This window comes from Talpa europaea, assembly GCF_964194135.1.
Source record: "Talpa europaea genome assembly, chromosome: 1".
Classification (NCBI taxonomy): domain Eukaryota; kingdom Metazoa; phylum Chordata; class Mammalia; order Eulipotyphla; family Talpidae; genus Talpa; species Talpa europaea.
Genome location: NC_140073.1, coordinates 5,014,882 through 5,039,948, shown reverse-complemented (window position 1 = coordinate 5,039,948; position 25,067 = coordinate 5,014,882). Strand labels below are relative to the sequence as shown.

The 25,067-nt window shown below is 62.0% G+C and overlaps 3 protein-coding genes across 9 annotated transcripts; 2 read left to right on the top strand and 1 right to left on the bottom strand.

The window, feature by feature from the left end:
* Nucleotides 1–801: 801 nt before the first annotated feature.
* BAD (BCL2 associated agonist of cell death) lies at nucleotides 802–10,099 on the bottom strand. Of its 2 annotated transcripts, none has more exons than XM_084255695.1 (4): nucleotides 10,078–10,099; nucleotides 9,324–9,512; nucleotides 1,873–2,051; nucleotides 802–1,271 (listed from the first exon to the last, which is right to left on the bottom strand). In XM_084255695.1, exons 2-4 carry the CDS (start codon nucleotides 9,502–9,504, stop codon nucleotides 1,146–1,148), a joined length of 486 nt encoding a protein of 161 aa, XP_084111821.1. In that variant the 5' UTR covers nucleotides 9,505–9,512; nucleotides 10,078–10,099; the 3' UTR covers nucleotides 802–1,145. The 2 variants fall into 2 exon arrangements, with proteins under 2 accessions (XP_084111821.1, XP_084111820.1); XM_084255694.1 differs by lacking the exon at nucleotides 10,078–10,099 and adding an exon at nucleotides 9,759–9,840.
* A 1,333-nt stretch (nucleotides 10,100–11,432) lies between these two features.
* On the top strand, nucleotides 11,433–14,293 carry GPR137 (G protein-coupled receptor 137; the record flags this gene model as incomplete). Of its 6 annotated transcripts, none has more annotated exons than XM_084237230.1 (7): nucleotides 11,433–11,804; nucleotides 11,889–11,938; nucleotides 12,613–12,838; nucleotides 12,947–13,096; nucleotides 13,205–13,333; nucleotides 13,447–13,565; nucleotides 13,870–14,113. In XM_084237230.1, the coding sequence occupies 7 exons, from the start codon at nucleotides 11,448–11,450 to the stop codon at nucleotides 14,027–14,029; spliced, it is 1,191 nt and encodes a 396-aa protein (XP_084093356.1). In that variant the 3' UTR covers nucleotides 14,030–14,113. The 6 variants fall into 6 exon arrangements, with proteins under 6 accessions (XP_084093356.1, XP_084093352.1, XP_084093353.1 ...); XM_084237226.1 differs by having other exon boundaries at nucleotides 11,448–11,804; nucleotides 13,976–14,293; XM_084237227.1 differs by lacking the exon at nucleotides 12,613–12,838 and having other exon boundaries at nucleotides 11,448–11,804; nucleotides 12,889–13,096.
* A 2,713-nt stretch (nucleotides 14,294–17,006) lies between these two features.
* KCNK4 (potassium two pore domain channel subfamily K member 4) lies at nucleotides 17,007–22,578 on the top strand (the record flags this gene model as incomplete). Its single annotated transcript, XM_084252493.1, has 6 exons — nucleotides 17,007–17,294; nucleotides 20,236–20,359; nucleotides 20,466–20,626; nucleotides 20,769–20,955; nucleotides 21,419–21,558; nucleotides 22,207–22,578. Exons 1-6 carry the CDS (start codon nucleotides 17,106–17,108, stop codon nucleotides 22,576–22,578), a joined length of 1,173 nt encoding a protein of 390 aa, XP_084108619.1. The 5' UTR covers nucleotides 17,007–17,105.
* Between the last annotated feature and the right edge of the window lie 2,489 nt (nucleotides 22,579–25,067).

The following is a 25,067-nucleotide window of genomic DNA, read 5'->3' as shown; positions in this document are numbered from 1 at the left end:
AAAGTCCTGGGTGGCACAGTCAAGCCCCTTGAAAGCCTGGCCTCTGCTGCTCCCCCATCTCCACCCAGTCCCAGTCCCCACTCGCCTCCCTGAAGTCCTCCCTTTCTCCAGCCTGAGGAAGCCGTCCTGCCACCCCCACCCCCTTCCGGGCCCCTCTGTTAGGACACCCGCAGCCGGCTGTAGCTCCACTCCGAGGCCGGCTCTCCCCTGGCCAGAAAGCTTCGGACAGGCGAGGCTGTGGCGCAATTCATCTCTGTAAACCCAGGACGGAGCACTGGTCTGTCCAGAGGGGGGCGCCAATAAATCCTTCTGGAATTGAGCTGAGCTCCGCGCCCAGGTCCGGGTGAGACGCCTCTGGTTGCCCCGTGATCGCCGGTCTCGGCCTCCGCCGGGCCTCGCCGCCCCGCCCCCGCCCCCGCGTCCTGCCAGGTCCCTGCGCGGCGCTGGCCCCGGGCCGGCCACACAGTAGCTCCTCGAAAGGACTGACCCAAATAGAACCAGTGACCCCCCCGGGGGCACGGCTCGCAGAGCGCGGAATTCGGGAGGCCGGTCGGGCCGAGTCCCCAGTGACCACCGCCGCGATCAGGCCTGGGGGGCCCGGCGCACCGGCTTCCCGGGGGCTGAGCAGCCGGAGCTCTGCTCGCCGCCTCGGCCGCGTCCCGGTCTGTCCGGGACGAGATCCCGCCACGCCAGTCTGTCTCCCTTGGGTGCAAAGCGGGGTCCCCATTTGATACAGCGCCAGCGCCCCCCGAGCCCACGGGGCCGCAAGCGACGGACAGCGGAGACTCGGCGGCACGGACGCGGCCTTTATTCGCCATCAGCCCCAAGCGGCGGCCGAGGGGCCGGGAGAAGGCAGGGCTTCCCGGTGAACCGGGGGTCGTCCAGGCTCCAAGCTTGGCGCAGGCGCCTTGGGGCGGCCTCGGCAGGGGGCGGGACCCCGAAGCCACTTCCGGCGGCGACGGGCTGCAACGTCAAAGCTTCCGACGGGGCCCCGCCTCCGCGGCCCGGCGCGCGCCGGAAGGGAATGGGGCTCTGGGTCAGACCGCCTCCTTCCGGACACGACAAGACGCTTTGAGGGAGACTTCCGCCCGCGCTCAAGATGGCCGCCGCGAGGCCCGGGGAGTTTCGGGAAGTAGGCCGTTAGGTCACTGGGAGGGGGCGGCGCCTCCTCGCCCCAAGTTCCGATCCCACCAGGACTGAATGATACGCGTCCAGCTGGGGCTTTGCCGCATCTGCGTCGCGGTGCCCGCGCTCTTCGGACGAGGAAGTCCCTTCGGGGTGGGAGGAGGAAAGGGTTGAGTGAGTCGCCGCGTCCTGTCAGGTCCTTCAAGTTCCGGAATCCCCCCGCTAAGTGAGCTCCCGGCGGAGCTCAAGGCCGCGGCTCCCAGAGGGGGCGCCTGGGCGTGGGGCTCTGGGCGTGGAGCCCAGAAACTGGGAGCGGGGGCACCCAGGACCCTGCGTGTTGGTGCCAGAACCAGAAATGTAGCACCTGGAAAATGGGCTGCAATTCAAGAATGAAAAGAAATGGTTTGAAATCGAGGCCAAGAAACTCGGGACGCCCGGAAGGGGCGGCCGGGAGAACTTACACTAGCAGGCCTCGCGCTCCGTGGATTTGGGGACCCCAAGAGCTTTGACCTGGCGTGGGAGCTGGACTACAGGTCCCGGCATGCCCTGGGCCACCGAAGGGGCAGAGTGCAGGACTACAGGTCCCGGCATGCCCTGGGCTTCGGTAGGGACAGACCGGTGGGAGGGGTACTGGACTACAGATCCCGGCGTGCCCTGGGCCTCGCGGGGGCCGGCCCGGGCAGGGAGCTGGGAGTGCGGTCGTGTAGACCCAGGGCTGCAGCTTCCGGTCCCCCGGGCCCCGCTCACCTGGAAGGATCCCTGAAACTCGTCGCTCATCCTCCGGAGCTCGCGGCCGTAACGCTGTGCAGCCCAGAGGTTGGGGGGCGCTGAGCGCGAGCGGCCCCGGAAGGGACTGAGTTCTTCCTCCTCCGACCCTTCATCCTCCTGGGTCGCGGTGGGGTAGGAACTGTGGCGACTCCGAGTCTCTGTTAGGGGGAAAAGGCGGTCCCAAAGCAAATTCCACATAGGCTTTGTGGACCCCACCCCCACCCCAGGTCAAAGCCAAAGACACTGGGAACTCCAAATCCCATCACCACCAAAGGGAAGGTGGCTGGGACCTGAGGGTGGGGTTCAGCAGCCAGGTTGATATAAAAGGCAGACACGTGGGCTTTGGGGGGCTCTCCATTTTTGGGCTCTCGGCCAGCTCGGAGCGTCGGGCCAGCTCTGAGAGTGACTTTGGGTTTCCAGGTCGTCGGATCGGGTAGGACGCATTAAAGACTTTATTTCCCTATTTTCTCCCTGAGTTGTACCTTTTCCTTATTTTTTTTTCTCTTGTAAATAAACCTTTTATTAACCCTTTTGTGTGTGTCTGTAGTAGAGTATTCGTAAGTCTCTTTAAAGCGCGCGGGTGAGGACCCACAGCCAGGAACCCGTTTAATATCGGGGTTGCTCTATAACAGCTCCACTGCTCCGGCGTCTGCAGAGAGTCGGGGGATGAAGCTCAACTCCTGTGCCGCCCGCCCTTAGTCCGCTGACTTTTTGCCCACACCACAGGCTACCGCTTAGAGTCCCTCAAGGCTTGTTGGAATCCAGAGTCCAGCGATTATCCGCATCGCTGTCCTTGTCCAGCCTCAGCCTTGCTGCCAGTGACTGTGTAAAGGTCACACAACACAGAGGGAGTGTGCTTTGTAAGCTGAAAGTGCACCGTGGTCATTAGAGAAGCGCGTCTCTGAGCTCCCAGTTTGTCTGACCTGTATTCTATGAGCCGTCGTCACCCCCAATCCTACCAACCCCATCGCCATATCCAAGCAGACAAAGACCTAGACCCATGCCCAAGAGCACAAGCCAGAGTTAAGTCACAGAGTGAAAGACAGACCTGGAGCAAGTGCAAGGGATAAGCTCACAGTCCATGGCCAGGCTTGTCTTCAGGGGAGGCACTTTAGAGGAAGGAAGAGTTAGGCCAGGGTCTAAAGTCAGGGTGAGAGTGTTTTGTCCTGCCTAGAGGGCCTTCTGCAAAGCCCTGAGGCTCCTGGGGCTGCAGCCCTCCTGGGGTCCCAGCTCACGACACAGGGCTGAGAAAGCTAAGGAGGGAAGTGAGAACTGCACCCAGAAGGGCCTGAGCTAGAGGGTGCGATCAACTGGCTGTTCTGAGTGGCACCAAAGGCCAGGCCTAAGGTCAGGGAGCGATGCCATAGGCCTTTGAGGAGCCAGGTGACAGTGAGAATAGGCAGCTAAACCAGGAGTCTGGACTGGAAATCAGGGCTGGAGGAGCCAGGAGGAGGGTGTCCCAAGAAGAGCAGGCCTGCTGTGGAGCGTGGGCAGTGGCATGGCCCAGTGGCATGGGCCCCACCTCAACCATGCTCCTGTTCTGTGACCACCAACCCCCACCTGCCCCCGGGGCCAATGTGAGGCAAGGAAAGCACTAGCTTCTGCGCTTTTCACACTGTGGAGGCCCCAGCTTCCCAGTGAACAGACACCAAGTTCTTCCTAATTTACTGCTGATGAAACGGAGAGAGGAGGAGGTAGGGAGTGCCTGAAGTCAGGTGGCTGGCGCATCCCGCCTGGCCACTTAGGTGCTCAGGAAATGTCCACTTTCTTCTCAAGGCGCTAAGTGCCCTCACAACCACTGCACATGACAGGCGCGAGGCTCAAGAGCTGGAAGTGGCTTGCAGGTGGGCCATGGTCTGGGCACTGCCCCTTCGCCCAGGATTCAGAACCTGGCTGAAAGTGCTACATCCTCACCACATCCTGCTGTCCCCATTTTACAGAGGAGAAAACGAAGGCACCGGGAAGGTAAGTGACAGCTATGTCACACAGCTAATAGGTGGCAGAGCTGGGATCCGAGCCTAACAGCCTTGTTCCAGGGACTGTGCTTGACTTGCACGCCCCAGGCTCCCTCTGCAGCACTGCGGGCAACTCTGAGGGCTCAGGGTGGGGAAGGCACCTCTGGGCTTCCCCTAGTGCCAGCTCCACTGGGAGCCCATCCATGGGGTGGGGGTTTTCATCCACATCCAAGCTACGGGTTTAGCAGTGCCAAGGCAGCCTCCATCACAGTGATACCCACTTGTGCAAACTGGCCTTAAAATGTTGTTTACTGGAAAACCCTGAGTGCACCTTTGTGAACTCCCTGGGGAAGGAGACAGTCTGTCAGGAACCATCATCCCACACTCAATCAGTCTTACCCATAGGCCCCTGTGCAGGGCATAGGCTACTTCTCTGGTGGAGAAGGTAATCTGGGCTCCTCTCCTGGGAGACCATAGGTCTCCATTCTCTTGAGAACCACTCTCTTGAGAACCTGGCAAGAGGCTGGAGTAGAGAAATGGGAGGGTCCTAGAACTGGAGGTAACCACTCCGCCCCCCCCATGCCAGCAAAGCTTTAAGTTCTTTACCCACTGGCTTCTGGGTAAGAGGGTGCGGTTGGACACATCCACATTCCTGGATCTTGGTGGACAGCTGCCCCGCCCTAGGCAGGCATGTTGCCTGTCAGCCTCAGACACCTGCAGGCCCTGCCTGGACTTCCCATGAACCCTCCAGCCATCTGAGGTACAAAAGCCCCTTCCATTGTAAGGGAAATTAGAAAACATTAAAAGTGGAGGCTGGCATCTGCTCCACTGTGTTCTACAAATGGCCAGAGAGTAGATTCTGGGGTCATCAAAGGCCATAGTCTCTGCCCGACTCCTGCACCCCTGTGAGGTGGGACTAATTCTATTCCCATTTTACAAGTAAGAAAACTAAGGCAGGAGCCTCTCTGGTGGTGCAGAGATAAAGTCTCAGTGCTATCAAGCTATTGGCAGCCACTTCGGCCTGAGTTCCATCCCCGGCCAGGGAGCTGACCCACATGACACAGCAGACCTCTCCTGTCTTCCGGCTGCTCCCCTCAGCAGTGTACTCAGTAGATCCGCCTGTTCTGCTCCCCACTCTGTCTCTAGTGAATCCTTTCACACGACCCCCCGCACCTCTGGCCTACAGCTCAGTTCTTGTATGCATAAATAAATAAATCTTTAGGGGGAAAAAAACAAAATTAAGTCAAGCAGATTAAGCTGCCTCTGAATCCTTGGTTGGACCAGAGCCTAGAGCCCATGGCTTCCCCAGCTAGGAGCCCCGCCTTCCCTCCCCACCATCACACTCCCACAGCTCCCCTGCACCTGCCTGACCCAGGCCCTGGCTTCTCCCTGGAGCTGGCCCAGCCCACAAAGGGGCTGCAGTCCCTGCTCTGGGAGACACTAATTGGCAGGCAGGGATTGAACTTGTGCTGTAGTAGCTGCAGATTGCTTCATAGTGCCGACGATGAGCCCCTTGCACCACCAGGGAGGCCCCAACCTGCCACTTTCTTCATCACCATCTTGTCTTAATTTTTCTTTTTTTAAAAGATTTATTAATGGGGCCTCCCCTGGTGGCGCAGCGGTTGAGCGCTGGGCTGCGACCTCTGTATGCATATAAGAACTGGGGTACAGGCCAGAGGTGTGAGGGGTGAGCGGATTCACCAGAGAGAGAGCGGGGAACAGAACAGGCAGATCTACTGAATATACTGCTGAGGGGAGCAGCGGGTGACTCAGGAGAGCTCTGCTGCGCCATGAGGGTTGCTCCCTGGCCAGTCAGGGATCAAAGTATGTTGTGGTGGCCGCAGACAGCTTCACAGGTTGCGTGTTAACTCCTTGCACCACCAGGGAGGCCCTCTTGTCTTTTTTTTTTTAATTTTTATTATTATTTTTTTTTTATAGAGGCATGCTTTATTTATTTGTTTGTTTGTTTGTTTGTTTTTTTACACATGCACTGGGTACAGTCAGAAGCATGGGAGGGTGAGAGAATTCACCAGAGCCAGAGCGGGGAGCAGAGCAGGCAGAAGGACCGAAGTACACTGCTGAGGGGAGCAGCGGGCGGCAGGAGAGGTCTGCGCGAGGCCCTCTTGTCTTAATCTTTCACGGGACCTCTGTGCTCCTTGCCAACTCTGGGCTCTCCATCCTTTGCCCCTCCTCCACCTTTCCTGCCACTGTCATTCCCATGGGTATAACTGAGACCTGGTCACCATCAGTAACACCATCCCAAACCTCCCTTGGGCTCACCTCCTTGGCACCCTGACTCTCGTGATGCTGGGTCACCTTGGGGCTCTTCTTACCACTAGGCTAGCTGACCTCCCACACCAGCCATTCTCTCCCGTGCATGCACCTCAACCCTACCCCTCTCTCAGGCTGGGACAGACAGCTCTGGCTAAGTCCAGCTCTGCTGCTCGCGTTGATGCTGAGCAGCCAGGGTGGCTGGAGCAAGCGCAGGCAGGCCACGTCTGCTTGAATTCACAGCCACTAAGTGGTGCCCTTCATATTGCCTGGCATACCTCCCAGGCTCCCGGATGACCACTTCAAGCTCTCTCCTCTCTCTTCAACCCCCAGCCCTCACTCCACCCTCGCTCTTGACTCTGACTTGGAATCCTTTCACGGAGGAATTGGAAAACCCACAAGAGAAACTTCCTGCCCCCCTTGTCTGCTGCCCTGCCCTTGGCTGAGCTACCCCGCCTCTGGGCGCCAGACCCCCGGCTCTCCTACCTGTCTAGCAAGTCTCCCCTCCGGCATCACCACTCTCCCCCTCAATCCTGGATGGCGCCCATCAGCTTATGAACTTGCTCTATTTTTTCTCTTATTTTTTTTTATTTTATTTTTTTTATGAAGGCATGTTTTTTATTTGTTTGTTTGTTTGTTTATACATGCACTGGGTACAGTCAGAAGCGCGGGAGGGTGAGAGAATTCACCAGAGCCAGAGCGGGGAGCAGAGCAGTCAGAAGGACCGAAGTACACTGCTGAGGGGAGCAGCGGGCGGCAGGAGAGGTCTGCGCGCCATGTGGGACCCTCCTCCGGTGGCCGGGGAGCAGCCGGGGATCGAACCAGTGCCACAGAGGCCGCGGGCAGCTTCGCAACCCAGCGCTCAACCGCTGAGCCACCGGGGAGGCCCTATTTTTTCTCTTTTAAAAGCTTAAATAAAGTCACCTTTCGGTGACTCTCCTTGCGACTTGAGCTGCCGCCTATTTCTCTGCTGCCCACTGACAGGGACAGAGCTGCCAGGAGCGGGCTTTGCTTTCTGCCTCCAAAGGTCTTCCCGTTATCCCCAGCTACTGCGGGCAGCCTTCCAGGCCTCCCTCAAACTGCTCTAGGCAATGACCGGGTTAACAGCGCCACCCCCACCCCACCTCAGAGCCTCCGCCTGCTCAGGCCCTGCCTGTTCTCAGCTTCCCCCTACCTGGCTGCTCACTCCTTAGTCTCCAGAGCCCTCCCGTTTACACTGGCTCCCGCAGGCGTCCAGAACACACCACATCAGTGCCGGATAGGGCAGAGTGCAAAATCCCACCTGGACGTTTCCGCACTGCAAATGCCCACCAGTACGCCACAAAGGCACGTCTCACCTGAGCTGCCCCCAGGCGGGCTCCTGATCTTGCCCAGTCCTCTCTGTTCCTGAGCAACCCAATCCTTCTAGATGCCCAGGCCAGGTTCCTTGGAGGCCTCCTGGGCTCCTTCCCTCGTGCCCTGCTTCCAATCCATCAGCAAATCCAGCGCTCCCTTCAAAATAAACCCACAGTCTGGTAACTTGCCATCTCCACTGCCATTGCCTTGGCACAAGCCACCATCCTGCTGGCAGGTGTTTATGCAGAGCTCTCACCCGCAGCTCCGACACTGCCTCAGGCCCTTGCAGACTAGTCTGAACACAGGGACGCTGGTGATTTTGCCCGAATCAAATGCATGCCGCCACTCAAAGCCCTCCCTTGTCTTCACCCAAAGTGACTGCTGAAGTCCTGAGGGGCCCTCAGGGCCCTGCCCAGCTGCCCCTCCCCCTCCACTCACACCCTTCCCCTCCCTCTCTCCCAGAGCCACACCTGGACCACCGTCCTGCCTCAGGGCCTTTGCATGTGCCCTGCCCTACACCTGGATCTCTTCCCACCCCTCATCCCTTCTAGTCTGCTCAAGTGTTGCTTCTTACCGAGGTTGACACTCACCACCTTAGTGGTTACCCCCTGGGCAGGGCACAGAATTTTGGATTCCAAAGAGAAAGCCTCTGTTCAGGGTTTATCTCTCCATGTGGGAGTAGAATATGGGCTCCCCAGGGACCAGGGCTTTCACCTCCTTGGGTCTCTGATGCACCCTGGCACTGGAACTGCATGTGGCCCATGGCAAGCACTTGGTACACAGAGGAGGGGAAAGGCAGACAGGTGGGGGGTGGAAAGCTGTATGGAATTGTGGAAGTTAAAATAACAACTGTGGGGGCCTCCCTGGTGGCACTATCAAGCTATCGCCAGCCACTGCAGCACGAGTTCGATCCCCAGCTGGCCAGGGAGCAACCCACACGGCACAGCAGACCTCTCCTGTCTTACCCGCTGCTCCCCTCAGCAGTTTTCTGCTCCCTGCTCTCTCGGGTGAATCACCCCTCGCACCTCTGGCTTACACACCAGTTCTTTAAATAATCTTTAAAGAAAATAAATAATCTTTAAAAAAAAGAATAACTGTGGCACTCAGCCTGACAGCATGGTGGGTGGGAGAGGCGAGCAGCCTTCATAAGCGTTCTTGCTCCTGAAAGTGGGGAGATGGCAGCTTAGTCTTCAGCAGGCAAGGGCATGATTTCTGTTTTCAGATCTCTGGGGTTGTTCCCGGATCCAAGGCTGGGGTGACTACTGGAAAGGTGCACTACTGAGAAATGGTGACTGCCCCCTGTGCCCACACTCCCACCTGGGCTCTGGGCCTCCAGGGGTGTGTATGTGTGGAGGACTGCCTCTGCTCCCCATCCCCTGCAGACCCCTTGCCTGGGAGGGCTGGCTGCCGCCGGGTGTCACCTGCCCGAGTGAGGGCTGCACTGTGTGGGTGTGAGCCGCAGGGCGGGAAAGATCATGGGAGGGGTGGCGGGAAGGCGACAGCCTGCGGCAGGGCACCTCCACTTCTCAGCTGTGCTTCCTACCAAAGGAAAGGAGCAAGTGTGACCTTAGGCAAGTCACTTCCCCTTTCTGGCGTGCTACCAGCTTGACCCTATAACAGATTAATTTCCTGAGTGTTTGCTTAGCACGTGCACTATAATTAAGAGCTTTCTACTTAGTCTTGACTAATTATCCCAACAGTCTTACAGTGGTGGTGATTAACTGCTGTTTTACAGAAGAGGAAACTGAGGCCTGGAGAGGTTAGGGACTTACAAAGCCACCCAGTGAGTATGGATACGGGCTGGGGTGCAGGGAGCCAGGGGACTAGGATCCACTGCACAGGCAGGTGGCTGGGGAGGGGCATGCCTACCTTCATAGTGGCTGCTGCCAGTCTGCTGCCCCTGTAGGTGACCAGCTACTCCCAGGAGGTCTGGGGACGTCCTCCGGTGCTGGCCCAGCTGGGCCCCTGTGGGGCTGGGGCCCAGGCCCCTATATGCAGGACTGGAGTCTTCTTCCTGCTCACTCTGCTCAAACTCTGGGATCTGGAACATGCTCTGGGCTGTGGGGGGGCAAGATGGCAGGCAGTTAGGGAACAGCTGGGGCAAACGGTTGCCGGCAAGAGTGGGCACGCGACCCTGGCTCCCTCCCCACCCTAAAGCCCCAGGTTCGCACTGCCTCCCGTGTTCCCATGAGTCCGGCCCGGCGGGGAGCTCAGCCTGTCCACCCGGGCCCTCTCAGAGCCCTGGTGCTGCGGAGCCCCGCCCGCCCCGCCCGCCCCGCCCGAGTGGCGGGCAACAGGTCTCACCCCAAGCCCGATCTCGAGGCCCCTGAGCCGGGCCCGAAGCCTCTCTCCAGTGCTGAGGGAGCCCGGCCCTGGTTGCTGTGGCAACGGGAACTGTCATGGTTCCGGCCCAATTAACTCTGGCAATGTCACGGGGGCGGGGCCGGGGCGGGGGCCCGCCCGCCTCGGGGCCCTTCCGTATCTCCTCGTGCCTGGGGAAAGTGTGGGAGCGGACGAGGAATTCTTTGGGGGTCCCCCTTGGAACCTGGAGGCCAGCGTCTGCTAACAAGTCCTTCCGCCCCTCTGGGCCTGGGTTTCCATCCCTGTAAAATGGGGTACTGACACCTCTCGCGGCAGCCAGGGACCTGGTGAGCCCGGCGGCGGCTCCTGTGGGTGGACGCCGTCTGCGAAGCCCTCGCCGAGGCCCGGGCTGCGGCGCAGCTTCTCCTGCTGCCTCCGCCCCGTCGGCGCCGGGGGCCGGGTCGGGAAGTCCCGCGCCCTCCCCCTCCCCGCCGTGGAAACCCCGCGCGCCCGCCTCGGGCGCCCCTCCCCGCGCCATCTCGGCGCCCTGGGGGCGAGCCAGGGGCCTCCTCCCAGCGCGGGAGGGACGGGGGGTCCCGTGCAGGCGCCCGGCGGGCCCGGGCGCGGGCGCGGGCGGCGGGCCCCGCGGGGCTGCTCGGGGGCGGGGCCGGGGGCCATCTTGACTGTGGGCGGAAGTTCCCTTCAGCGGGTGGGTGGGGGGACGTCGCGGCCGCCCCCGGCCGGGGCGCGCGATCTGGGTGTGATGGGGAAGAGCAGCATGGGAACTGGGAGCCCCCCGCACAGACCAGGGCCGGTGGCCCCGAGCACGGTCCACCCGGGGGCCCGCGGGGCGCGGCGAGGCCCCAGCTTCTGGGCCGCCCGCCGCCTCCGGTAACCCCGGGCGCCCGCCGGCGGCGCACCTCGCGCCAATTCTCGAACGGCTCCTCGCCGGGCGCGGCGCTTGGCTGCGGAGCCCGAGTCGGACCCTGCGCAATTGGCGTAGGGACGGCGCCCGCGCAGGCGCAGGAGGGGCGGAGCGGCAGGAGCCGGGGAGCCGGAGCCCCGGGTCCCAGCGACCGGAGCCGGCTCCCCCAGCGGCGGCCTGAGGACCCGGCGGCGGCCTCCTCCCGCCCCCGACAGCTGGAGAGTAAACGCAGTGTGTGTGGGGCGTGGGGACAGCGTCCGGAATCCTGAGGACACAGGCAGAATCCCCTCCCCATCCGGATTATTGGAGGGGAGACAATCCCCCAGTTTGGGGAGGGGGAGGGCCGGGCGTTGAGCGTCCCCCCGCGGCAGCGCTGAGCCAACGGGCATCGGCCGGCTCTCCCCCTCCTGCCTGGACGACTCTGAGCGATCAAGGCCAGGGACCCCTCTCCTTCAGCCTCTACACCCCCTCACCTGCGCTCCGTGGCCTCGGGAGGAGCACCCCTGCCTCCCCTCTGCTCAGAAGAAGAAATTGTCCTTCCACGCCCCTGAGTGAGGGACCCGGGGCTGAGACCCAGGCTGCCTGTGCCCTCCAAGAGCAAGGGTCCCTCTGCTGAGCGGGGAGGGCCTGGCCAGTCACAACTTCTTCCCTCCTGAGTTCCCCACCTCTGTCTCGGAGCCTTGCAACTCCCACCCCTCCGTATTTATTTCCCTGGCCCCCTGCCAGCCCCTCCATCTCTGTCTCGGACTCAGGCCTACCTCTCTGACATGGAGAGTAACCTGTCTGGCCTGGTGCCTGCTGCTGGGCTGGTACCTGCGCTGCCGCCCGCCGTGACCCTGGGGCTGACTGCGGCCTACACCACTCTGTATGCCCTGCTTTTCTTCTCCGTCTATGCCCAGCTTTGGCTGGTACTCCTGTATGGGCACAAACGTCTCAGCTATCAGACCGTGTTCCTGGCACTCTGTCTGCTCTGGGCTGCCCTGCGTACCACCCTCTTCTCCTTCTACTTCCGAGACACCCCCCGCGCCAACCGCCTGGGACCCCTGCCCTTTTGGCTTCTCTACTGCTGCCCTGTCTGCCTGCAGTTCTTCACACTGACGCTTATGAACCTCTACTTTGCCCAGGTAACCATGGTAATGGGTAGAGGTGGGCTGTGGGGTGGCCAGTCCCCCGGGATCCCAAAGAATGATGTGCATCTCTGTTCCCAGGTGGTATTCAAGGCCAAGGCGAAGCGCCGGCCAGAGATGAGCCGAGGCTTGTAAGTGCTCGGGACACGGGTGGGTTAGTCCCCCAGGCCAGAGGCAGGGAGCAGCCCCCTGGCAGGGCTGAGGCGAGGACAGCCCAGGGAGTATTTGTGACAGAGCTTGGAAACGTTAAGCACCTGGTGCAGATGGCTGGCAGAGGCGCTGCCTACGTGAAGCTCAGTGATCATAGAAACCGTCGTAATACTGTGCGTGGGGAGGGCACCCATGGCATCTGTGGTTGCCGGAGCGCTGGAGGCTCCCGCCTGCAGAGGCTCCAAACCGGGGTGACCTTGGGCGGCAATGTTCCTGTCATTTGAATAAGTTTATCAAGAACTTCACAGGCAGCTTTCAGTTTTGCAGCTTACCTGTCAGGCTATTCTTACCCCCATTTGAGAGATGGAGAAACTGAAGCCCAGGAAAGAGCAACCTGGTCAAGGTCACAGAGCTTGTATGAGGCAGAGCTAGGGCTTAAACCTGAATTTCTGACTCCAGGTGCAGTGTTCTTCCCACTGTACAGCAGACGTCAGTCGCTGTGTGACCTCTGTGGGCCCCGGTTTTCCTATCAGAACTGAAAGGGCAGGGTTCAAACTGGATGATTTGATTGGCACAGAGTCTCCTGCCAATCAAATTGGGGGGGAGACGGGGAACCAGGGGCCGTTTCTGGGACTGACTGTGCTGTGGGCTGCAGGCTGGCTGTCCGAGGGGCCTTCGTGGGGGCCTCGCTGCTCTTTCTGCTGGTGAATGTGCTGTGTGCTGTGCTGTCCCGCCGGCGCCGGACACAGCCATGGGCCCTCCTGCTGGTGCGTGTGCTGGTGAGCGACTCCCTCTTTGTCATCTGTGCGCTCTCTCTTGCTGCCTGCCTCTGCCTGGTCGCCCGGCGGGCCCCCTCCACCAGCATCTACCTGGAGGCCAAGGTAGGGGGGTCCCCACACTCTGATGCTCTGGTGTCCTTTGGAACCTTCAGGGTAGAGAGGAAGGTGGGCCTTCCCTCCCTGAGGGCACCCTGTTGTCATCTGTGCCAGGGAACCAGTGTGTGCCAGGCAGCCGCCATGGGTGGTGCCATGGTCCTGCTGTACGCTAGCCGGGCCTGCTACAACTTAGCTGCCCTGGCCTTGGCCCCCCGGAGCCGGCTGGACGCCTTTGACTATGACTGGTACAACGTCTCCGACCAGGTGGGCCTTCCATAGTAGCCGGGTTTCCTGGCCTCTCGCGGGCTTGGGCCATGTGTGGGTGCCCTATGGGCACGACTGCAGAGTGGCACAGCCCCTGCTTCCCCACAGGCGGACCTGGTGAACGACTTGGGGAACAAAGGTTACCTGGTATTCGGCCTCATCCTTTTTGTGTGGGAGCTGCTGCCGACCACCCTGCTGGTGGGCTTCTTCCGGGTGCATCGGCCCCCGCAGGACCTGGTAAGGGTCGGTGGAGAGCGGTGGACACTGGGAAGCCCTGGGCTGGGGTTGGGGTGGGGGTGCTGGGAGGCCAAGGGCCAGGAGACAGCATCGACGGCGGCTTCCTCCCCCAGAGCACCAGCCGCATCCTCAGCGGACAGGTCTTTGGCTCCCGATCCTACTTCTTCGACCGGGCCGGGCACTGCGAGGACGAGGCCTGCCCCTGGGAGCACAGCCGGGCCGAGAGCACCAGGTAGGAGCTCTGGCCCTCCCTAGTGCCCCCAGCCTCCCGGCTGCCTCCATCTCATGAGGACCTTGAGCTGGGCCTTGCCATCCAGCCCGTTTTCCCTCTATGCTGGGTGAGCTCCTCCCTGGTTTCCTGCTGCCAAGACCCCCACCTCTCACCCGAGACGCGCTTGGCCATTGTCTGGAGGGCTGGACTCCGGGCCCTGGAAGGCTGGGTTACTGGGCTCCGTTCAAACTTCTCCCCCTCTCCCTGCTCCTGTGAATGTGGTCCTGGTTGCTGTCGGGGACTGACCCTGTCTCTCCGCCTGCAGCATGTCGGGCAGCCTAGGCTCTGGGAGCTGGTACGGTGCCATCGGACGGGAGCCAGGCTGGTGTGGGGGCAGCCAGACGCGGACCACGCCTCTGCTCTTCTCCCAGGTGCTGGGACCAGGCAGCCACCACCACAGTCTCTACTCCACTCCACAGACGTGACCCCCTTCTCCTCTCCCCCCAGAACACAGAGACCCCAGTTCCTCCCGCCCCAGGCCCTGGGGCCAGGTTTATCTGCCGTTTCTTGCCCAGGAACCCGGGGAGCTGTGGTCACCGCCTCCCCTCCCCACCTCCTGCCAGCTCCTTGTTCCTCCTGTTATAGTGAGCTCCTGCCATCCCCTCGGATGGGGGTCTGGCTCTGGCTGCCAGATGCCCACAGCACCTTGGCATGACCTGCCACCTCTGCTTCTACATCGGAGCCAGCTACCTCTCCTGCGCCTGCCAGTCAATAAACAGTGTCTGTGCCCCGCGTCGGTCCACCTGTCTGTCAGTCGTCTCCATGCCTCGCACTGTGGCCTACGGGCCACGGCTGATGAAACGCTGACCTTACTGGACAGGGAGAGGCAGGCGCCTGCAGTCCTCCGGTCAGGGAGACCTGGGACCACTCCAGTCCCCTCCCTACCAACACAGTGTCTGTTCTTCCCTTAAGACTGAGTCAGGTGTCTTCCTCTGTGAAGTCTTCCATGTCCGAGAACCATGCCCCATCCTGGGTCCCATTGCACTGTGTCAAGGTCGCCATTATGCCTCACCCCCCCCCCCCGGCAAAGTGGGACTTCTGGGGACCTCTCGTCCCTGTCGTCATGCCCAAACGGGCCTTCACGTCCAGGTGCGAGTCCAGTTCCGGTGGAGGAGGGGCAGGCTGGGTACTGAGCAGCCCTATCTCCCTACCGTGTGTGGATTGGGCCAGATGGGTGGGCTGCATCCACTACAACAGTCTGCCCTCTGTTGCCACCACCCTGGCAGATTTATCCTCTGTCCCCCCCTGGGTGGGCATTGTTTATCACCCGGTCTGGCTGCTGACCACATACCTCCCGGCTCCTCGGAGTCTCTGGGGCCTAATACTGAGTCTGTCCTAAAATCCTTCATGGGTGGGGCACTGGCCTCCATAGAGGGCATCCGGGGCTCAGACAACAGCTGGAAGCTGAACAATCCTGCAGGGAAAATTGTTAACATTTGTGGCTCTTGTGCATACCAGGCACTTTCTGGGCATTACAAACAGCATCTCTCTAAGGCTCAGAGCAGAACCCCCCCACCCCCAAGGAGCCCTTTCCTCATGAGTGCTGAGTCTAAGGGCCCCTGGGATCCAGGAGTGGGCCTGGGAGGTGCTGGGAGATTAGCATGGTGCCTCTTGGAAGAGGGGAGCGGCCGATGTCCTGGCCAGGGCCTGGGAGGCTCTGGGAGAGTCCCCTGACCTGTGAGGGCCTCCTAGGGGTAGGGGGTAGGCCCCCAGGCCTTGAGTGGGCGGAGGCCCCCAAGCAGGGGATGGGCTTTGGAGACATCCAGCGGTGTAAAAAAGTGGGTCAGAGCAGAGAGGGGTGGAGTTCAGCACCTGCCCCGCTCAGGCTGATCGGTAGGGAAGGGCGGGTGGCCCCCTTCCACGCTAAGAGGGGCTTCCCAGGTGCCCAGCGCGGTGGGGGATACCGAAATGGCAGGAGCATGACTTCCCAGATCAGGGGAGTCAGCCAAGTCCGGGGGCCCCAGAGGGTCCCCCACCCCTTTGCCCGCCGAGTGAGTCCACGGGCGCGGGGATCCCGGGGCGGGCCTGGGCGGCGCTGGGCGATCCGCGCGGGGCCTGTCCCAAGAGGCGGCCGGCAGAGCCGAGGCCAGACCAAACGGCCACCCCTTCTGGCTCTTCCGCCCCTCATCGCCGAAGGCCCGCTGGGATTGGGGGGCTGGGCAGCCGCAGGTGAGGGGGGCGGGGCCGGGGGCGGGGCGGGGGGAGGCGGGGCGCGCGGCGGGAGGGAGGCGCGGCGCGGCAGGGGTTAAGCGCGGAAGAAGGGGGGCTTCGGGCGGCAGGAGTGGGGGGTCCCAGCCCCGCGGCCTCCCGCTCCGCCCCTGCCGCCGCCGCCGCGGCCCAGCCGGCACCGGGAGGCCGCGCGGGAGCCGGGGCTGCAGCCGCAGCCGGCGGGGCCGACAGTGAGTGCGGGGCGGGGCGGGGGCGGGCGGGCGTGGGGCGCGGCCGACTCCCCGGCAGGGGCGTGTCGGGGATCCCACCTCGCGCGCGTGGGCGCCTCCTGGAGTCGCTCGGCGGCGGCGCGTGGGGACGCGGGGAGCGGCGGGCGGGCGGCGGGGGCGCCAGTGTCCGGGGGGCGCCCCGCGGCGGCGTGCGCGCGCGAGTGCGCGCAGACCTCGGGGCGCCGGTCCCGGGGCGCACGGTCCTGGGGGGCCGGGTGTGCGCGCGGGGGCAGCGGGTGCGCGCGGGCCGGGCGGCCGGGAGGGGCGCGGGCGCGCCTTTGTGCCCGGCGTGGGCTGCAGCTGTCCGGGGCTCCAGCTGCCGGGGCTGCAGCCGGGCTCGCCCCTCGCCGCGCCCGCTCCTTCCCGGAGCCGCGCGCCCTGCGCCCCCCCCCCCCGCCTCGCCCGCGCGCGGCGCCGGGACCCGCCCGGGTTCCTAGAAAGCCCGGCGGGATGCTGGGGCCTGGGAGGCTCCCCGCCCGGCCCCTCGCGGCGGGCAGGACCGGGGAGGCGGCCCGGAAGGTGCTGCCCCAGCCGCAGCCGCAGCGGACGAGCCGGGACCCGCCACCTCCGCCCGCGCTCCTCGCGCCTCCGCGCCCGCCCGGCCTCCTCCGGGAAGACGCCCCCCGCGCCCCCGCCGGGCCCCCCGCGCCCCCGCCGGGCCCCCCGCATTTCCTTGCTCGCCCGGCCGCTCCCTCCGCGGGCTCAGTCTCCTCCCCCGCGCCCCCTGCTCCTCACCTTCCCGGCCCCCACTGTTCTCCCGCCCTGGAGCCCCGGACGGGGGCTGAGGGCCCCGCGGTGGAGGTAAGGGGAGGTTGGAGGTGGGCGACCGGGTGTGACCCGGGACCGAGCGTCCGGCTAGGAAGGCGTGGGGGGAGCGCCGCGGGCAGTCGGGCGGGGGCTGAGGACCCTGGGGTGTGCGGGGGATGACGGGGAGGGCGGAAGGCGCAGCCGGGTATTGATCCCAGCGTCCCCGCTTCTGCCCGCAGTGACCGCAGCTCCCCAGGAGCCCCCGGCCGGGCCTCCCCAGGCGGGCAGCAGAGTTGGCCGGGCCCCTGGGCACGCCATGCGCAGCACCACACTCCTGGCCCTGCTGGCGCTGGTCCTGCTCTACTTGGTGGCTGGTGCCCTGGTGTTCCAGGTCCTGGAGCAGCCCCACGAGCAGCAGGCCCAGAGGGAGCTGGGGGAGGTACGAGAGAAGTTCCTGAGGGCCCATCCGTGTGTGAGCGACCAGGACCTGGGGGACCTCATCAAGGTGCGCAGGAGGGGAAGCTGGTGAAGCTGTTAGACCTGACCCCCCCACCCCCAAGCAATGCCTGCATGTGCTGGGGGCCGCTGTGCCCGGGGGCTGCTCCAGACCAGCTCCCCAGAGGGCAGGGTGCAAGGCGTGAGGGGTGCAGGGCAGAGGTGGGGGTCCAGGTCATTGTGTTTTCAGTCTGTGGCTGGGGCACTTGTGTCCTTGCTGGGCCTGGCCTGGACAGGGGCTCCCGGAGGTGTCTTCGGGGTGTGCTGGTGGTGAAGGAAGGAATGGATGAAGGAAGACATGAATCAGGGGCTGGAGCATGAGCTCGGTTACATTTTTACAGGCTTAACTCACTGGCTTAGGATTGCCACATCAAATCCAGAAAAGCCAGTTAAATGTGAATTTCAGCTACACCATGAATACTTGTTAGATATAAATATGCCCCATGCTATTTTCTTTTTCATCATGCAATATTTTCAGGTCTAAATACGGCAGCCACCCTGGTTCCTATACTGCCTTGCAGAAGCCCAAGAACACAGTCATCACTGCCCCACCCCCACCCCCAGGGAACATGCAGTTAAACATGTGTAGCTGATTTCAGAGGGCTCCAGTGTCCCCAAAGCTTGTCCAAGCCACCAAGGATGCTAAGCACCCCTCCCCTGCCCCAGGACATGACTTGTGATGTGGAAGTTCAAGGGAGGGGTCAGCTTTGGTTCAATGACTAAGGAAAGTGCCAGGCTCCAGTCCTCCCAGGCTCAGTCAAGCAAGCACCTTGGTGCTTTCTCTGATTTCTGAGTCACTATCGTGCTGGGAAAAAAAAAAAGCCCTAAGATTCAACTTTAATAAATTGATGTGTACAGCTGCATTGACCAGTGCACTCTCTTTCCTCCTGCCTGTTCTTTTGGAGGCAGGAGCTGTGGCATGGAGGCCTCCGTGTTCCAGCCGATTCCCAAGGTGGCAGAACCCAGAGCAGAGAGGAGAGCGGGGAAGAGCCAGGGTAGAGGCAGCCTAATGTTTTCTTGGACATTTCCAGAATGCCAGGCAAGGCTCAGAGACGCCGGGTAGGAGAGTGTGTCTGGCCAGACCACAGGGCAGAGGGAGGGAGGTGTCTGACCTATTTTAATCTTCACAAAGGAATTGTGCTTTTTCTCTTAATAAAAACAGAAGAAAAGGAAGAACAGGACCTAGAAGGATGGGTGACTGCTGCTTTATACTTTTCCACAGTCAGTCGTGCAGCAAGTATGCACCTACTGTGTGCAAGGTGCTGTGCTATCCACCATAGGGAGACAGGGGAAGTGATAGTGGGGGTGGATAAGATAGGGGGGTGCATCTTCGGCGAGGGATGTCACATCTAGGAGAGGGGACAAATCTATGGACAGATTTGTCCATGGGGTGACTGAGCCATCACTGTCAGATTCAATAAAAGGCAGTTTCCCTAACTTCCTTCTTTGTTAAGCATCTGTTGTGTGCTGGACCCTGGGCCAGGTGCGGGGGGCGAGAAGGAGATGCCAGGGGCCTCTGGGGAGAGCTGGTAATTGAAATGAGCCTCGTGAGGTGGACAGAGTTTAGAGATGTGTCACTGGGGGAAGAGACTCACAGGCAGAGGGACAGCATGGGCAAAGGCTGGAAGCTGGAGAACTCAGGATATTTTGCGAAGCCTTGGATGTAGCACGTGCCTGGTCATTCGAAGCAAAAATTAGAACACAGAGGATGGCAACGGATTTTTTCCCCCAAGAAGTAAATTTATTGGAAAGCGTTACAAAATAAAAATTAAAATCACTTTAAGCCATTTCACTTCTTGGCTTTATTTAAGAAATTATTATTACAGGAAATGAGATCATCTCAGAAAACTGGGGGCAAGGCCACTGGAACTTGGGTTCGGAAACGGGAGTCCCAGGAGGGAAGACTGAGGAAAGGAGGGTCGTGACCAGATGGAAAAGGAGCTTAGCTGCTGGCCGGGGAGTTTAGATTCTGTTCTGCAGACAGCAGGGAGCTCTGCAGGATTTTGAGCGGTTACTCAAGAAGTTCAGTGTAGAATGCCACTTGCTAATGAGAACTGTAGTCAGAGCGCAAGAAGGTGGTTCAAGATCCCCCCACCCCACGAACTTCGTGGTTAGGCTCTGTGCTCCTTGGAGAAGGGCCCCTCTGCACCCCCTCCTCATGATGCTGTGTTATCTACCGCTGGTGGCCGGTACTCCAGAAACACGGACCCCAGCCAGCCCGGGAGGGACCTGCCGCTGGCAAGAGAGGCAGACATGGGCGTTGCATGCTGGTGGTCGGTGCACTGCCCCTCTGCATTGCAGCGAAGGCTCTGGCTTGGATTTCAGCAGGGCTGGCGGGGGGTTGTGTTTCCGCAGACGGCCTAGCATCGGCTATGTGAACGTTCCTGGAAGGAAGGTCTCTAACTTTCCTCAGATTTGCTAATGCGAGGGGCTCTAACCAGCTTCTGTAGGAACAATGGGAGTGGGGTCTGCAGAAAGCTGGGTTCGCTCACTCCATGGGGACTGGTTGAACAACCAGCAGGGCTAACTTTGTTGTGAGTGCTTTACCTCTTCGCAACAAGTGGGTGAGGTGGGTGCTGCTATCGTCGTGCCCACCTGGCAGATGTAGAAATGGAGGCTCATGGAATTAACAACGTGCCCAAGTTCACAGTGCACCAAAATTTGAACCCAGGCAGTCTGGTCCCAGAGTCCGTGCTCCGGAGGGCTCTCACGCTGGAAGTGTGTTGTGTGAAATTAGAGCGCCAGTAACTCAAATGTCTCTGAAACAATGGATGGCGAACACAATTGGGCCACCCAGTTTACAATGGTTTGCCTTTAAGGACTGGAGACTAGAGGGAAGGGACCGGCCCGGAGGGTCAGGGAGGTGAACATTCTGGACACTGGAGGGCCAGGGGCTTGGCCAGGGCAGGCGGGAAGGACTGAGATTCCTCCTTCTGCGCCTTGTCCTGCAGGCGGTGGCTGACGCCCTGGGAGGGGGTGCCAACCCTGAATCCAACTCCACCAGTAACAGCAACCACTCAGCCTGGGACTTGGGCAGCGCCTTCTTTTTCTCTGGCACCATCATCACCACCATCGGTGGGGGCGGGGACGGGTCATGTGGAGGGGGGGCGAGGGGAAGGCGCAGGGGGAGGTAGGGGGTGCCAGGTAGCCTCTAGACCTCCTGCATGTTCCCTCTGCCCAGGCTATGGCAATGCAGCCCTGCGCACGGATGCTGGGCGTCTCTTCTGCATCTTTTATGCCCTGGTGGGGATCCCGCTGTTCGGGATCCTGCTGGCAGGGGTCGGAGACCGGCTGGGCTCCTCCCTGCGCCGTGGCATAGGTCACATCGAAGCCATCTTCCTGGTGAGCTGCTCCTCCCATGGCGCACCCCTGCCTCGGACTGGAGATACCCTCCCTGCCTCCCTGCGGTGCTCAGACGCCTGGAGGAGGGGTGTGGGGTGTGAGAGCGGAGGTTTTGGCGACTCCGCCCTCCTTCTCCCTGCAGAAGTGGCACGTGCCCCCGGGGCTGGTTCGGATACTTTCCGCGGTGCTCTTCCTGCTGGTCGGCTGCCTGCTCTTTGTCCTCACGCCCACGTTCGTGTTCTGCTATATGGAAGGCTGGAGCAAACTGGAAGCCATCTATTTCGTCATAGTGACGCTCACCACAGTGGGCTTCGGGGACTATGTGGCCGGTGAGGCCACCTTTTTTTGTGCTGCACTTCCCTACCCACTGGATTCCTGCCCGGGGGCTCTGCACTCTGGCTTTCCCTTCCAAATTCTACGTGACCTCTGTGTGATCGCACCTCCCAATCTACTCTCTAATGCACCCTCACATTTTTGCACGGATGCAACACCTCATGCACGCATACATTCGTGCATGACTGCACCCCTGTGTGTGCTCACACCTATTAAGTGCAGCTTGCACATGCTTACTTCTTGCACGAGAGCAGTCCCAACTGCATGCTCTTTTCTTGCACAACTTCAAGCATGTGTATGTACTCACCTTCTTGTACTCACATACTAGCACACACCCATAGCCCCGGTGAGAGCAGGTCCTCCCAAGGAGCTGGAAGGAGGTTCCGTGAACCGGCGGCTCACACCTCCCACACTTGCCCCACAACCCACCTCTTTCTGCCCTCCCCGGTGGTAACCCAGGCGCCAGTCCCAACCAGAAATCTGCAGCCTACCAGCCACTGGTGTGGTTCTGGATCCTGCTTGGCCTGGCCTACTTCGCCTCGGTGCTCACCACCATTGGGAACTGGCTCCGAGTAGTGTCCCGCCGCACCCGGGCAGAGGTAGGTGGGTCTGGGTGCTGTGCCTGCCGAGGAGGGGTGGCTGTCCCGCTGCACCTCACAGCAGCTTGAAGAGCCTGCCTCCCTTCCAGAGCGTGGGCTCCTCCAGGCAGGGCCTGAGTGTGCCCCAGTGTGTCCGGGGCCTGGGGCAAAGAGGTAAAACCCTGGCTGGCAGGTGGCTCATCTCTGCTATCAAGGGCAGGGTTGCCATATTTAGCCCATAAAAGTGCAGGAAGTCCATTAAATGTGAATAGCAGATAAATAGCAACCGATATTTTCATATGAGTATGTCACAGATGTTCCACGGGACATGCCTATGCTTCGCTTTTATTGGTTATTTATCTGAAATTCAACTTTTAACTGGGCGAACTGTATTGTGTGGCGCTGGAGGGGAGCGGGCAGCGTGCAGGCGCCAAGCTCTCCGCCGCACCAAGGGCGAGTGGAAATCACACTGGGACTTTCTAGAAAGGAGGACAGGAGGGTGCGTTGGTGCTGAGGGATCAGGAAAGCGCGTGCGACCGGGACGTGAGCCTTCACCCTCCCGCGGCCGAGGCGAGGGGGAGGACCGGGCCGGGGTAGGCCAGCCGGGGTCGCGGAGGGGCCGGCGCGCGTGCGGAGCCCCGGGTGAGGCTGTCTTCCCTCTCGGTGCAGGTGGGCGGCCTCACGGCCCAGGCCGCCAGCTGGACGGGCACGGTCACGGCGCGGGTGACCCAGCGGGTGGGCCCCGCCGCGCCCCCGCCCCCGGAGAAGGAGCGACCCCTCCTGCCGCCGCCGCGCCCCGCGCAGCCCTCGGGCGGGCCCGGCTCCCCCGAGCCCCCGGGGAAGGAGAAGGCCGAGCCGCCCTCGCCGCCCACGGCCTCGGCGCTGGATTACCCCAGCGAGAACCTGGCCTTCATCGACGAGTCCTCGGACACGCAGAGCGAGCGCAGCTGCGCCCTGCCTCGCGCCCCGCGGGGCCGCCGCCGGCCCCCCAACCCCCCCAAGAAGCCCGCGCGCCCTCGGGGCAAGGGCGCGGCCGCCTGATGGCTGCACCCCGGGGCTCGCCAGGCCCGGTTCTCGCCCCTCCCCGGCATGCTCTGCTCGTTTCTCCAAGACCCTCCCCGGACCCGAGCGACGCCCCGCAGGGAGGCGCCGGGCTCGTCGGCCACCCCCGGCCTTTCCTCACTCCGTCCCCCCCAGGCCCCCGCGGCTCTTTGTTTCGCTGTCCCGGCTGGGCCTGTCCCCCCCACACTCACGACTGTGCCTCAAAGCCCCCCAATAAAGGAAATCAGCCCGCACCGCTGCGGACGGCGGGCTCAGGAGCCAGTGCCTGGTGGGGTGCGGGCGGCGGGCCCCCCGGGCTCAGCGCCGTCCAGGGGGGGCCCTCTGGCCATCTCTGAAGTTACCTAGAGGGTCGGGCATAGAAATGGGCAAGATGGGCTGTGAGTCTTCACCCCAGCACAGCTCTCAGGGGCGCGAGGGGACTGCGAGGGAGCGAGCGAGCGCGGCAGTGAACGGCCCCGGCGAGAGACCCCCCACCCCCAGCCCCTTCACCGAAGGAAAGGAGACCTGCCCCTCCCCCCCTGGAGCGAGACTCCTCTTCCCCACCCCGAGGCCCGGCGGCGACTGGGTCGGTTGGGACAGAACCATGGGGGAGAAAAAGCCTCTGAATGTAAGACCCCTTCCCAGGCCCCTCACCCCGCCACCCACCCAGGCTGATGCCGGACCCCGCCTGGGCCCCTGACCCTCGTCCCGGGGCAGCCTCGGCTCCCGGCAGCTCCCAACAGTCCTCGCCCCGACGGACACGCACCGCCTCGCAGGGCTCAGGACCCCGAGACCTCAGGGCCCCGCCTGCTCCTCCCTCCCTCCCTCCCCTCCCCCGCGGCCCGCGACCCTCGACGCCCGGCCTTGTTTGTGGCCCGCAGCCTTCGCCCAGGTCCCGCAGGGGCGCCCGGAGCGATGTGAGCGAGATCGGGGACATCCGCCATCTGTGGACCACGGCCACCCTGTCGCAGTCGAAGCTGGTCACGCCGCTGGCCAACGTCTGCGAGCTCTCCGACATGGAGTGCGTTAGCATCGGGAGCAAGACCTACACCGCGAGGAGGGGCGAGCACGACTCGGACCTCGGCTGGGAAGAGTCCGATTACGGGGTGGACAAGGACAGCTTCAAGCCAGACCTGGACGAGCAGACCTCGCTGAAACTGGCTCTGGACCGCGGCAGCTACCTGGGAAGCTTCGGTTTGGAGGGGGACGCGTCCACCGGTCAGTGTGGCCTCACCGGGCTTGGGCGTCCACAGGGCAGGGGGCTGGCCGGGGCCTCAGTTTTTATTGCTGGAAAATGAGGAGAAGCTGCAGGACCTCAAGCTTCTGGGAGTCCCTGGGAGGTGGGGCTGCGCGGGCAAGGCTAACCGTTCCCGCTTGGCCTGCGGCAGCCGCCCTTGGAGCGCCCCCTGCCCGCGGCCTCGGGAAGGCCCGTGCGCGTGGCTCGCGGGGTTCGGGGGAGACTGGCGCGGCGCGACCGGTGCTTTTAATGGACTCTCCGGGACGCGGCAGAGGAGGGGTTAATTCCTCGTCTGTGGAAGGTGCCTGAAGCGAGGTCGGCCTTTCATCCAGTTAGTTGTTGATGGCAGTTTTTGGAACCTGCTGGGTAATGGGCACTGTTGGGGATTTGCATCCCTCTCCACTCAGCAGCCCCGGGCGAATTAGAACCCATAACAATATAACCACTGCAATTTATTGAGCGCTTACTGTCTGCCAGGCACTGGGCTTCCCTTGCATGCTCACCTTTAACTTTATAGCCTCTGTAAGGGATCATCCTTCCTCTTTCATTTTAGAGAGACAGTCACTGGCTCTAAGTCTCACATGGGATGCGGGGGGCAGTCAGAGCTGGAACGCCCGTGGGTGGGACAATAAAGCCCAGGGCTGTGCACCACTGACCTAATCCTCCACCACGTCGCCTACTCATACATCTCCTCTGTGCCGGGCAAGACCCAGCTGCTACTACGATGACTGATCCCCTCTTTTCTCTCCTCCCAGGAAAGTCTTCCTCGGGATCATTAAGCAGCAACTTGAAGCAGAAACCCCATCAAGCCTACTGGATGGAGCAGCAGAACAGGGTTGGAGGCACCAGGAAGACCGGGGATTTTAGTGGGTGGGGGGTGGGCAAGTGATAGGGGACAGGGGTGGAAGTTGGTTGGGCGTCTTGAGGCTGGAGGGAGCAGGTGGGACATTTCAGCAAGGGGCAGAGCTGACGTCCCCTGGACATTGGAACCTCTTTCTGCCTTCCCAGCTGCCGCTGCCCCTATTGGAACTCATGGAGAGCGAAGCTCTGGAAATCCTTACCAAAGCCCTCCGGAGTGAGTCCCTCCCCAACTCCCACAAGGTGGGGGGGGGGGGTTGTGCAGGGCTTGGACCTGTGGGAGTGGGGTTTCAGGATGTCTGCCTTGTCAGATTCCCTTAACACCCACAAACATTCCAGCAGCCACACAAAAAGTAAAAAGTTGGGGGATCATGCAGGGAGGGGGTGCCACTGT